The sequence below is a fragment of the Doryrhamphus excisus genome, linkage group LG10 (genome assembly GCF_037039965.1).
Source record: "Doryrhamphus excisus strain RoL-2023G ecotype Guam linkage group LG10, RoL_Dexc_Guam_v1.1, whole genome shotgun sequence".
Lineage (NCBI taxonomy): Eukaryota > Metazoa > Chordata > Actinopteri > Syngnathiformes > Syngnathidae > Doryrhamphus > Doryrhamphus excisus.
This window is the reverse complement of record NC_136366.1, coordinates 3,256,373-3,270,000: the sequence shown is the minus strand read 5'-3', so window position 1 is coordinate 3,270,000 and position 13,628 is coordinate 3,256,373. Positions and strand designations below refer to the sequence as shown.

The window sequence follows — 13,628 nt, the reverse complement described above, 5'->3', positions numbered from 1 at the left end:
AATAAAATAAAATAAAATAAAATAAAATAAAATAAAAATGTAAATTTTTTAAATTGTAATTTTTAATTATAAAAATCATAAAAAATAACTTGTGTGAAAATAGTTACACAAGGACTGAGGATTCTAAAAACATTACCACACAACTAGCTCAAGTCTCATTTGCCTTGGCATCAGGTCATGGACGTCATTAAATTAAAATTAAAATTAAAATTAAAATTAAAATTAAAATTAAAATTAAAATTAAAATTAAAATTAAAATTAAAATTAAAATTAAAATTAAAATTAAAATTAAAATTAAAATTAGAATTAAAATTAAAATTAAAATTAAAATTAAAATTAAAATTAAAATTAAAATTAAAATTAAAATTAAAATTAAAATTAAAATTAAAATTAAATGTAATTTCAATCTAATGTAATTTCAATGTAATTTAATTTAAATGTAATTTAATTTAAATGTAATTTAAATGTAATTTAATTTCTTGTTTTGATACATTTTTATTAATTTTTTTTAGTTAATTTTTTTTATTAAAATGTTATTTTTTGTCACGAACCGAAGTATGAGGTGATATGACTCGGATTGAACTTGGGTCTCCTAGCTGTGAGGTCTGCGTGCTAACCACTCAACCGCCGTGCAGCTCCTAATCATGATAAATTAGTTAAAATCTGTGATTAATTTATTTATTGTTCATATATATACGTATATATATATATTTATATATAGAAGCAAACTCAAGCACACACACACACACACACACACGTAGCGATAGAAAGCCAGACAGAGTGTTATTGATTGTGTCTAAGGTTATCTAGATGGGATCATTTGTATTGATCCGGAGAGAGGGGTCACGCTGATCAATGCTATCTCCTGGTCTGCGGTGTCATTAGAAGCACGCTGACACAACACGGCACCCTCCTCTTCCTCCTCTTCCTCCAGGAGGACACAAAAGCCAAGGAGCGAACATCTAAAAAAAAATCTCCATTTTGCCGACGGCGTGTCGGCGTGATGGCGTGTCGGTATCTGCTGTGCACCAGGAGCTACTTTATACGTTGCTAAAATGCTAAGAGCGGAATGTTCACACCAATGTGATGCTTGTACTGTTTGCATGCCCCCCCCCCCCCGACCCCCCAAGGGTGTGTGTGCCCCTACTGAGAGAGAGGAAAAAAAGCTGTGAAGAAGGGGACACCTTCTTCACACAATGACAAGAGCCAATAGTCTCGCACGGCGTGCTCTTTCACTTCCTCTTCACTTGTGTGTGTGTGTGTGTGTGTGTGTGTGTGCGTGTGCGTGTGTGTGTTATCCAGATGGAGATGAGTTTCTAATCGCTGGGCAGTTGTTGTCTTTATGATTATTTGCTCCATCCTTTTACTGCTCACTAAACTGAGAATGAAGAGGGCTGGGGGGGGGGGCGGTGGAGGGGAGGGGGGGCGGGTGTAAGCAGTGAAAGAATGAGAAGCCAATTGAGGAGGAGGATGAGGAGGAGCTGTGATGAAGTCTTGGTGGAAATAAAAGTCCTGAAGGGAAATGGAAATAAACACACAAAATGTTTTACAATCATGGCCGCCGGGCCAAACACAGCCAGCCTTGCCTTGATGATGACTTCATCTTCTCCAGCATCCAGCAGAGGGCGCTGTGCTGAAAGAAGCAACTACTCTGACGGCCTTTGTGGAAATGTAGCACAGGAACGCCACGATCCCGTCCATTGTTGACGGAAAACTGGTTCTGGATGTGAATTTGTGAACTCATGAACCTGAGTTACCCACCAAAACTTTCATTCATTCATTTTCTACCGCTTATCCTCACAAAGGTCACACAGGGTGCTGGAGCCTATCCCAGCTGTCTTATTCTGCAATATTATTCTAGAAATGTCCCCCAAGGTGACTTCAAGTGAGTACAATGTCCATATTTGCATTGCAAAGTATGTTGAGTGGCTGCACGGTGGTCGAGTGGTTGGCGTGCAGGCCTCACAACTAGGAGACCCGAGTTTGATTCCACTCTCAGGCATCTCTGAGTGGAGTTTGCATGTTCTACCCGTGCATGCACAGGTTTACTGCGTTTTTGTCCCACATTCCAAAAACATGCTAGGTTAATTAGCGACTCCAAATTGTCCATAGGTATGAATGTGAGTGTGAATGGTTGTTTGTCTATATGTGCCCTGTGATTGGCTGGAAAACCAGTCCAGGTTGTATCCTGCCTTTCGACTGAAGACAGTTGGGATAGGCTCCAGCATACCCCCATGTAGTGAGGATAAGCATAGAAAATGGATGCATGGTTGTGCTTGTAACAGCGCACCGAATCCATGACCCCTATAGCATTCTTTAGCATTGCGTCATCTTTATAGCTAATCATGGTTGCAAGTGTTGGGCGTGGCCAATATAAGTGGGCGTGTCACCTCTTTTTTATGATTTTTATTTTCACTTCCATGGCAATGTATTTCTATGAAAATAAACTCAGGCCACACAGCTAAGAGACCCGAGTTCGATTCCACTCTCGGGCATCTCCGTGTGGAGTTTGCATGTTCTCCGGGTTTTCTCCGGGTACTCCAATTTCCTCCCACACTCCAAAAACATGCTAGGTTAATTAGCATCTCCAAATTGTCCATAGGTATGAATGTGAGTGTGAATGGTTGTTTGTCTATATGTGCCCTGTGATTGGCTGGAAGACCAGTCTCGCCTGAAGACAGCTGGGATAGGCTCCAGCACCCTCGCCACACTCTTGAGGATAAGCGGTACAAAATGAATAAATGAATGGATATTTCATATTGTTGATGCCACTGGACTACCCAGCATGCTTTGCAGTTATTTGGAAATCACAGTTTTTTACGTTCCGTACAACACAACTATATTAGAATAGTGGTGTAGTTGGTAGCTTAAATCTCATGTAAATATTACTTATATATTACTCCAAATTAAGTATTTTTATACGGGTTTTTATGTAAATACAAAGGTAGTTTTGAGTAGAATTTACTATCAAAGAGAGTACATTTTGTCTCATTTATTCATTCATTCATTTTCTACCGCTTGTCCGCACAAGTGTTGCAGGGGGTGCTGGAGCCTATCCCAGCTGTCTTCAAGCAAGAGGCGGGGTACACCCTGGACTGGTGGCCAGCCAATCACAGGGCACATATAGACAAACAACCATTCACACTCACATTCATACCTATGGAGTCGCAAATTAACCTAGCATGTTTTTGGAATATGGAAGGAAACCGGAGTACCTGGAGAAAACCCTCGCTTGGACGGGTAGAACATGCAAACTCCACACAGAGATGGCCCGAGGATGGAATCAAACCCGGGTCTCCACTCATCCACCGTGCAGCCCCTCAACATACTTTGCAATGCAAATATGTACATTGTACTCACTTGAAGTCACCTTGGGCGACATTTCTAGAATAATATTCCAGAAAAATTCCATGCAAACTTTACACAGAGATGGCTGAGGATGGGATTGAACTCGGGTCTCTTAGCTGTGAGGCCTACACGCTAACCACTCAACCACCGTGCAGCCATCTCATGTAATGTAATGTTTTCTCAAGTAAACGCCACTCACAATTTTCCCAACTCTCATGTCCCACTCAGCCCAGGAACGAGGTACTGCTGACCCCCCCCCCCTACAGAAAGCAGACAAGTTCCAACACTCTCACTTCCTGTCTGCAGGCGTCAGTGACTCCACAACTACTCGGGAAAAGAAAAGAAAAGAGAAGAAAGGCGAGTGTTGAGGGCTTGTGGGAAAAAGGTTTTTAGCGAGGCATCCGACTAACGAGCAGAAGTGTGTGAAAACTTCCTCGCTCTTCTCCATCTGCTTCCATTTCCTCTCTCTCTCTCTCTCTCTCTCTCCCGCTCGGCGACTCTTCATCTCTCCCCCTCCGTCCCGCCCACTTCGTTGGCAGGGTTCACCCGAGTCGCGTCCACGCCCACTCACCTCCAACGTTGCTAGCTCAGTTTCCATGGCGATGGAGTAGCTACATAAATATAGACTTGAACACAAGTCATTAACAACATCTTCAAGCATCATCTTCAAGCATGTGTGTGTGTGTGTGTGTGTGTGTGTGTGTGTAAACCAGAGGAAGTGTTATCGCTCCTCGGAGACTCTAAATAAAGTTAGATTTGAATGTGTGTTGACATTTATGCTTCAGTCAAATGATGCTCTACTGACACGCTAACCTTTTCATAACAAACATTTACAATAAACACACTGAAATAATACTATTCTATAGTATTCTATATTCTATATGCCTAGAAGGCACGTGTGCCGCAGCTTTACGCACTCAATAACTGGCCGCTTCATTAGGTACAGCTGCGCAATGCAATATGCTGCTACAAGAAATGCAAGTTCCATGGTTACCATGGTAACGTCCACAATATGTTATTCCATAGTCATTCATTCATTCATTTTCTACCGCTTATCATCACAAGGGTCACAAGGGGTGCTGGAGCCTATCCCAGCTGTCGTCTCTCTTTTTATGATTTTTATTTTCACTTCCATGGTGATGTATTTCTCCATGGAAATACATGCAGGCCACACAGCTAGGAGACCCGAGTTCGATTCCACCCTCCGGCATCTCCATGTGGAGTTTTCATGTTCTCAGTTCTCAAAGTAGTTAGCACGCAGGCCTCACAGCTAGGAGACCCGAGTTCGATTCCAGCTGTCTTATTTTGGAATATTATTCTAGAAATGTCCCCCAAGGTGACTTCAAGTGAGTACAATGTCCATATTTGCATTGCAAAGTATGTTGAGGGGCTGCACGGTGGAAGAGTGGTTGGAGTGCAGGCCTCACAACTAGGAGACCCGGGTTTGATTCCACTCTCGGGCATCTCTGTGTGGAGTTCGCATGTTCTCCCCGTGCATGCGCGGATTTACTCCGGTTTTGTCCCACATTCCAAAAACATGCTAGGTTAATTAGCGACTGAATGTGAGTGTGAATGGTTGTTTGTCTATATGTGCCCTGTGATTGGCTAGGAAGACCAGTCCAGGTTGTATCCCGCCTTTCGCCTGAAGGCAGCTGGGATAGGCTCCAGCATACCCCCAGGTAGTGAGGATAAGCGGCATAGAAAATGGCCTGCACTCCAACCACTCGCCCACCGTGCAGCCTCTCAACATACGTACTTTGCAATGCAAATATGGACATTGTACTCAATTGAAGTCACCTTGGGGCGACATTTCTAGAATAAGACAGCTGGGATAGGCTCCAGCCCCCCCACCCCGTGACCCTTGTGAGGATAAGTAGTAAAAAAATGAATGAAATGAAAGTTTTGGTGGGTAACTCAAGTTCATGAGTTCACAAGTTCACATCCACATCAACGTCCATTCATTGGTTTATTCACACCCCAGACTGGTGGCCAGCCAATCACAGGGCACATATAGACAAACAACCATTCACACTCACATTCATACCTATGGACAAATTGGAGTGGCTAATTAGCCTAGCATGTTTTTGGAATGTGGGAGGAAACCAGAGTACCCAGAGAAAACTCCACACAGAGATGGCCGACGGTGGAATTGAACCCCGGTCTCCTATCTGCGAGGTCTCCGCGCTAACCACTCCACCACCGTGCAGCCCCATAGTCCTCAAATAAATAAATACGGGTTCAGCCAAGCACAAAAGGACACGTGCACCCACACGTCCACGCCTGCGTGTTGCACACCCACACTTGGCTGTCAGCAGCAGATGGCTCTTCAGTCATGGCTGATGTTTCACACATCCATGAAGCACAAGCGGTTCCGTCACGTGCATGGCTTCACTTTTTTTTTTTCATCATGAAAAAAACAAATATTAACACAAAAGAAGCACTCAAACGCGTCTAATGAACGCTGTTCTAAACGTGTTCTTTGTTTCATGTGACCAATCCCAACACGGAACATCTCTAACAACGTATCTTTGAGGGACGAGATGCTGCCAAGCCGGATGTGATGGTCTTCCATGCAGGAGAAGATGCATCTACACCGACAGTGTCAAGAAATTGAAACATGGCAGCTCCCAAACTTCAACGTTTTCCACAAAAAAAAAAAAGGCTCAACACGTGCTGCCAAGTAGGACGCGGAGAAATCACGTTTCCATAGCAACCTGTCAGCGGGCTTCGCTGATGTTGGGAAAGGTGTGAAAAATTCCTTGACGAGCTACAAGCAAATAAACCACACACATTAAAGTATTAGTGATGCTGATGAAAAGTTGGAGCGGTGATCATCAGCTGGAAGCGTTGGAGCTGCGAGATGAAGAACAGCGTCGTCATCGTTTGTCACGTGATCCTTTTCATCAATGAGGATGTTTTCATCAAGTGATACTTGTCGCCTGTTCGCACGGAGAATGAATATCCCGGTGGCAAGGTCGCACGTTTCCTCATCATTCTCTCCGTGATGAACTTTTCATTTTTGGCTCCAAGAGTATCAGGAAGTCAGGAAGGAGATCTAACGTCCACAAAGGGACAAGTTTGCTAACTCCATTTGAGGATAAAGATCATTTGATGGGCATGAAAGGCAGCGGCTCTGATTTGGCCATCATGAATGTCATGGAATGAAGGTCAGGACACGCAAGTTTTTATGTCCTTCAGCAGCAAAGTCGTTTATCACTGGACTATACCTCAGCCATCACCAAATGGTATAGACCAGGACCCGCATCTAGACCCTGTGATGGCACCGTGCGGTATATCATATAGATGATATATTGAAGGTAAGTATAGATGATACATTGAAGGTGAGTATAGATGATACATTGATGAAGGTGAGTATAGATGATACATTGAAGGTGAGTATAGATGATATATTGAAGGTGAGTATAGATGATATATTGAAGGTAAGTATAGATGATATATTGAAGAAGGCGAGTATAGATGATATATTGATGAAGGTGAGTATAGATGATATATTGAAAGTGAGTATAGATGATATATTGAAGGTGAGTATAGATGATACATTGAAGGTGAGTATAGATGATATATTGAAGAAGGTGAGTATAGATGATATATTGAAGGTTAGCATAGATGATGTATTGAAGGTGAGTATAGATGATAATATACATTGAAGAAGGTGAGTATCGATATTGAAGAAAGCGAGAATAGTGGAGAAGTGAAAAGAAGGCTGTGTGCTGTGACGTTTGGGTCGTTCATCTTTCATGCAGACTCCTTGTTCGACTTTTTAAAGACGTGATGCTTTCATGGTGTTTCATCAGAGGCGCCCGAGCTGATGGAGGTAAAAAGACGTTGTGACTCCTTTGCCACTCAAGTCTCACAATTTCATGTTATTCCTGGAAGATATGAAAAGTCTAACTATTATATGCTGATATCAATTTCTCTTTCTTATCGATCTATCTACCAATCTATCCAATAGGGATGAGCCGGATACTCATTATAAACTCGTTACGGATAACGCATTTTGCCGAATACGAGTATGAAACGAATACATTTAGTCATTATCCATATTTGTGTTTAAAGAAAATGCTCATGATGCGTTCACTGTTCATGCTGTGATTGGCCAGTCACACACACAGCTGAGCTGAGTGGTGTCTAGTTCACGTACACGGTAGGGGTGTGAATCTCAGCACTGAGGACACTTGTTGCAGGGACAAACAAACAGCTCCTGGACTCTTGGATTTTCTCCGATGTCTGACCAGGAACTAGACGGGGAGGCGGCGGTAAATGATGTTGACGTTTTGTCGAGCTTTGCGCCGTTCTTTGCGAATTCCGTAGTGTTTCCAAACATACCATTTAAACGTCGCGGGTGGGTTAAATATAGAAAATAATAATAATGATGGTGCATTCATTGCGCTTGGGGAACGGCGTATGGGGTGAAGTTGAACATTAATAATAATAACGGCGCTTGCATCAGATTTTACCGATACCCACAAACGCATCGTGAAGAATCGAGATTTCACCCGTCAATTGCATCCATAGCCAGTGAACGAGCCGATGCACTCGCATCTTGCACAAATGCGAATCGATGCATCGATTAATATCGATTAATATCGATTAATATTGATTAATATCGATTAATATCGATTAATATCGATTAATTTTCACACACTTAGTACATTATACAATTGGGAAGTTAATTGGTCAATCCTGAAATAATAAAGTCCTACAATCGCTTAACACAAATACACAGTACACATATAGCCAAGTAGTACTACATATAGCAACTTCTCATCAATCCATGACAATTTCAGACCAGTCTATGCCCCGCCCACGCCAAGTACAGCTACAGATAGCGGTATACTCACTCATACCTACTATGTCATCTATCTTATCCTATCGATATATCTAGTACGGTTGGGTAATTAGCATATTTTTTTTGTACCATATAATGAAATAGATGTGAGTAAAATGGTAAAGTATAAGTATTTATTGTTAAGAATGTGTCTGATTTTTTAATGGGATGCCAAAAAATATATATACATATGTATATGCATATTCCCACTGCAAGGCATGCTGGGTAGCTTGCGGTGCTCTCTCTTGCGGTGAGGGGCCTCAAACTAGTGTCCTGCGGGCCACATTTGGCCCGCGGGCCGCATGTTTGAGACCCTAATATGGCCCACGAGTCAAAACATTTGCCCACCACTGAGTTAGATATATGATTTGGAGTAACAAAAATAAATGAAAAAGAAAAAAAAAAAAAATTCCAAGGCAGCAGCTGGACCATTACACCAGGAGGGCGACTGTGACCTTTCCACTCCAAGGCAAGGAAAACGCCCTGCGTCAAGACTTTTTCTTTCCTATCTCGTATCTAAGCAGCAATGCACGTCCTTTTTACGTCCTTGTGCAAAAGGAGGCCCCGATTGGACCTCGGAGGCCCCCATGCAAAGGGGCGGCGCTGTGACGGATCATACAGAAAACGCTAAACATGGAATAGAAGTATTGGTCGAGTATGCGTCATGAAAGCGACTGTGACTAAGTGGCCATAAATATCTTTGACTAATGCTCATTGATTGGGAGTCAAGAGGTAACCATGGAAACACGTCACACAAGCGTAAAAAGAAGTTAAGCCATCTTAACCCTGATTTTAAAAAAAAAAAAAAAACTTATCGAACTAAGCACGGCAACAAAAGCTCTCTGACCCGACGCAACGGGGACCGGGTACCGTGATGCTGAGCCCCCGAGCCGCCCTCCCCCCCCCCGTGCCCCCATCCCATCTGCCTCAAGTCAATGAAGCAAATGGAAGCGGCAATTCATTAACTCTGCAAACACTAGGATTAAAGAGCTGACAATCACGTCACACGGGGGTGGGGTGGTTCGGGTGGTTGGGGGGTGGGCGGTCTGCTAAGTGATCCTGATTGGGACCTAAAGACTTGCCGCCACTGACATGCATAGAAAGACATGACTTAGATCAATGAAATGACTTCAGACAAGGTCTTACGGTGTTTTTTGGTCCACTGGCTCCGATTGGTCCCCTGAAGACTCCTTTGATGCTCCTCAGCTGTCCGTCACGCAGGTGGGTGGAACTGATGACAATGTAGTAGCACGCCATTGGATGCTCCTCACACACCTGGACATATCTTTGTGGACTTATCAGAAGGTCTTCTCTGTGATTATCGTCCTAAAAAACAAGAAGAAAGTGCTGCTCTGTTTGGGTTTCTTCAAGTTCTTGAACTTCTCTTCGGGTTCTGCGTCTTCCTGAAACATTTCATGTCTTATTCTTTTGTTCAAAATATTCTTCTTTCTGTGTCAGGATGCGTCCACAATGTTGTGTCCACCATCACTCATATGTTGCTGTTCCTCCGGTTGCTCCTCTAGACTTCTCCCATCTCCTGTCAGCGTGGCTTCAGCAGTTCTGGTGGTGGATCCCGTCGGATCCCTCTCAGATGCATGTGTTCTCTCCTCCCTCCATCCTTCCTTCCTTCCTTCCTTCCTCTCCCGCTCTGCTGATCTTTTGCTCGGCTGCCAGCGGAGTGCTTTGCTCTTCAGTTACCCGCGGTTACCATCTGCCCTTTTCAGTGCTGACGCTTGCTCTGCCTCTCCTTGCTCTCCCTCCATCCCTTCCCCTCGCTGCCTCGCTTCCCTCTTTAATCATCTCCGGCTCGCCGCCGTCCTCCTCCTCCTCATCCTCCACCACCGAAGAAGCCAAGCTCCATCTGCTGGTGGGAAGAGGAGCACATGGAAGCCTTGCGGTCATCTCATCAACTCATTCATGCTCCATTTAAAAAAAAAGTCATCCTTAAAAGATATTCAATAAAAAAAAACACAAAGGTATGCAGATGACCACAACGAATCCCACTGGGCATCCTCCAATCTTTACTATACTTGGATACTCCGCTTGGTATACTACACATACTTTATGTATCTATACATATATACACTCACGTGTGAAGTGCGTGCCAGTGAGTATGTCAGCAGTCAAGGGGTCAAGGTCAAATGTCTTCATATATCTGGTACATCTGGTACTTTTACAATCAGTAACTGTTACATTTGTTCACTTCCTGCTTTCCTAATATAATTTATTTATTTATTTTTTACATTTTTGTTATGTACCGAAGTATGAGGTCATATGACCATACAATCGGTAATAATCGGTACCATAGTAACTGTTAGTAACTTACATTTGTTCACTTCCTGCTTTCCTAATATAATTAAATTTAAATTTAATTTAATAATTTACTTTAAATTTAATTTTTTATTATTTATTACTTTATTTTATTAATTAAAATGTATTTTTATTTTATTTTATTTTATTTTCACGTACCGAAGTACAAGGTGATATGAGCATCCAATGCCATAATGGGTACCATAGTAAGTGTCAATATAGTGATATATATAGCACATCATGACTGGTTCAAGACTCTTCATCCTTGTATTTAGCATATTTATTTTATTTATTAATTTATTTTTATTAATTTTTATTAATTTTATTTAGTTATTTTAAATTTTTTAATTGTTTTTATTTTTTGTCACATACTGGAATACGAGGTGATATGCGCATCCAATGCCATAATGGGTACCATAGTAAGTGTCAATATAGTGATATATATAGCACATCATGACTGGTTCAAGACTCTTCATCCTTGTATTTAGCAAATTTATTTTATTTATTAATTTATTGTATTAATTTTTATTAATTTTATTTAGTTATTTTAAATTTTTTTAATTTTTTAATTTTTTCTCACATACCGAAATACAAGGTGCTATGAGCATCCAATGACATAATGGGTACCATAGTAAGTGTCAATAGTAAACATCAACTGCTTGTATTGTTTCTTGAATTGGCTCATCGTTGTGCATTGTTTGATTTCCTTACTCAATCCATTCCATAGTTTGATTCCACATACTGAAATGCTATGGCTTTTTAACATAGTCCTCGCATAGAAGTGTTTTGAATTTAGTTCTTCCCTGAGATCATATTTCTCCTCTCTTGTAGAGAAGTATTGGATGACATTTTTAGGTATTATTATCTTATTTCTATTTACATCACTTCCTGTGAGAAATAGCGACCAAAATCCACAGTATTTTCATTTCAGTGCCAAATAGACGAAAAGATGATGATATGAAAGTTTGCAGAAGGTATTGCAGTACATTTAAGAAGACTACTGAGACTCGAAATAAAACACGAGTCATATCTCCTGAAGTCCAACTCCTTCAGGAGTTGGATGACTTGTTGTCTCTTTTCAGGATTTGGAGCGTTTACATGCTTTTACTGGCCCCCTGCTGCTTATTTGCCATCTCAGTGTGAGTCCACAGGCTGGCATCGGGCAGACGCAGCATGCATCTCATCCCCCCCGTGCTCTTTCTATGGATGACCTCTGCTGACCTTCACGTCCTGTCTGCACGGCGGCTGCATGGAGACGGAGAGTAAAGTATCTGCATCCTGTCTGTGACTTCCTGCTCGGGGAATGTCCGACCTTTCGGTTGAAGAGCAGACTACCAGTACATGTTGGAAGACGCACCAAGACCCAATAAGAAATCACTGCGGGCCCTCTGGCGCTCAAACCGACGTATTCACCCAACTTCCCTTCGTCACATCTTCCTGCCACTTTCTCATTGGCTGCTTTGAAGTGTTCAGTCGTTTTTAAAACATTTAAAAAAGTTTAAAAAACTAAAAAAAAATAATAAAAATTCATCAAAAATTGTTTTATTAAATTTAAGTAAATTATTAAATTAAATTTAATTATATTAGGAAAGCAGGAAGTGAACAAATGTAAGTTACTAACAGTTACTATGGTACCGATTATTACCGATTGTATGGTCATATGACCTCGTACTTCGGTACATGACAAATTTAAATTAAAAAAAAAAACTTAAATTATATTAGGAAAGCAGGAAGTGAACAAATGTAACAGTTACTGATTGTAAAAGTACCAGATGGAGGGGTAGGATTCCTACTCCTTTTGGACATGTGGAACTGTGAACTGATTATGGGATGCATTCAATTGTAATCTGAAAATGTTATGAAAATATGAAATAAAACCATTACCATTACCAAGGTGGGAATCTGCTGACTTCATGTCCCTTCTTGTCTATAATCTGTGTCTCCTCTCATGTTCTCTCATTCTCTCAACACTCCTTGACATTCTTGGGGAAGAATGTTGCAAAAATGGCCACATTTGTATTTAATTTATGAATAATATTGTTGAAATTGTTGCAGCAGGGAGGGAGTAACACATCCTGGCTGTTCCTTGAATGTAGCAGGACAGAAGACACTGGGTGTTAGAGCTGGGAATATAGACGATGGCAGAATGTGTCTGTAGATGCAACTTTCCTCCGATGTTCAAGTGGAAGAATTCCTGCTCTATTTTGAATAATCGGCAGGCTTTCCTTTCCTTTCCAGGAAGTGGTCTGCCTTGTACATGGCGAGCCGTGCTCAAAACGGGGGGCGCTTTTTTGTATAATCTATCAGTTTGTCCTTTGACACAGAGGGCTCTATTTTTGTAGACCAAGCACACCTGCCCAGGGGTGGGGTTAGCTTACATTTCAATTTCGGTGAGCGGCGCAGTCCGGCGCACCCACGCCTCCATCCAGTGAGTGGAGAGAGAAGGGTGCGCTTGTGATCCACCTGCATTCATTCGTCGCCAAATACAAGAACCATTGACGGTACTGTGTGGATCTTTTTTAGAAGTGAAAAATGACACACGACAGACAATCACTGTTAGTATGCAAATGAGCAAATACGCCGCAAAACAAAAATAAAAATTTTGTTAAAATCCGGATGTAGGATATTTTATGAATTATTATATTATTTCAGCTTCTGTCAATTTGACATCTTCAATTTGATCGGACAATGAATACAAAAATGGACATGCTGGTTCAGATGCTTACATTAAATAATGGTTACTTGTTGCATTGAAATGTGCCTGACACTCTTAAAAACCTGCCTGTATGGTTTTTGGCAACGTGTGTACACTGTGCGCCTCTTAGCCAATTTACCACTAAGCAGGGTGCGCTTCGCCTGCACTAAGAATAGACCAATTCGGAGCTGGCAATCTTTTTTTGGGAATAATAATATAATCCATGGTTATGAATAGGATGGATGATTTGAATGATGATATCAAATGTTTGTGATTGGAAGCAATGTGAGCTTGTCTTGTAGAGTTTCTGACAGTGGTGGAGTTTTTTTATGCGACTGAATGGGAAACATTTGTGTCACAGAAGGATTTGTGCAAAGCGGGAAAGCGTCCCTCTCCGCTTTACTGAACAAATATTGCTGCAGAGCT

At 41.6% G+C, this 13,628-nt stretch overlaps 1 protein-coding gene across 1 annotated transcript in view; it reads right to left on the bottom strand.

Annotated features, from left to right (window-relative positions):
• The window catches only part of LOC131112558 (uncharacterized), a 40,110-nt gene extending 28,078 nt beyond the window's left edge, over positions 1-12,032 (bottom strand). The window contains exon 1 of the mRNA XM_058064185.2: positions 9,344-12,032. Within this exon, the coding sequence (XP_057920168.2) occupies positions 9,344-9,454 (111 nt within the window). The 5' untranslated portion in view covers positions 9,455-12,032. The remainder of the gene's footprint in view (positions 1-9,343) is intronic.
• Between the last annotated feature and the right edge of the window lie 1,596 nt (positions 12,033-13,628).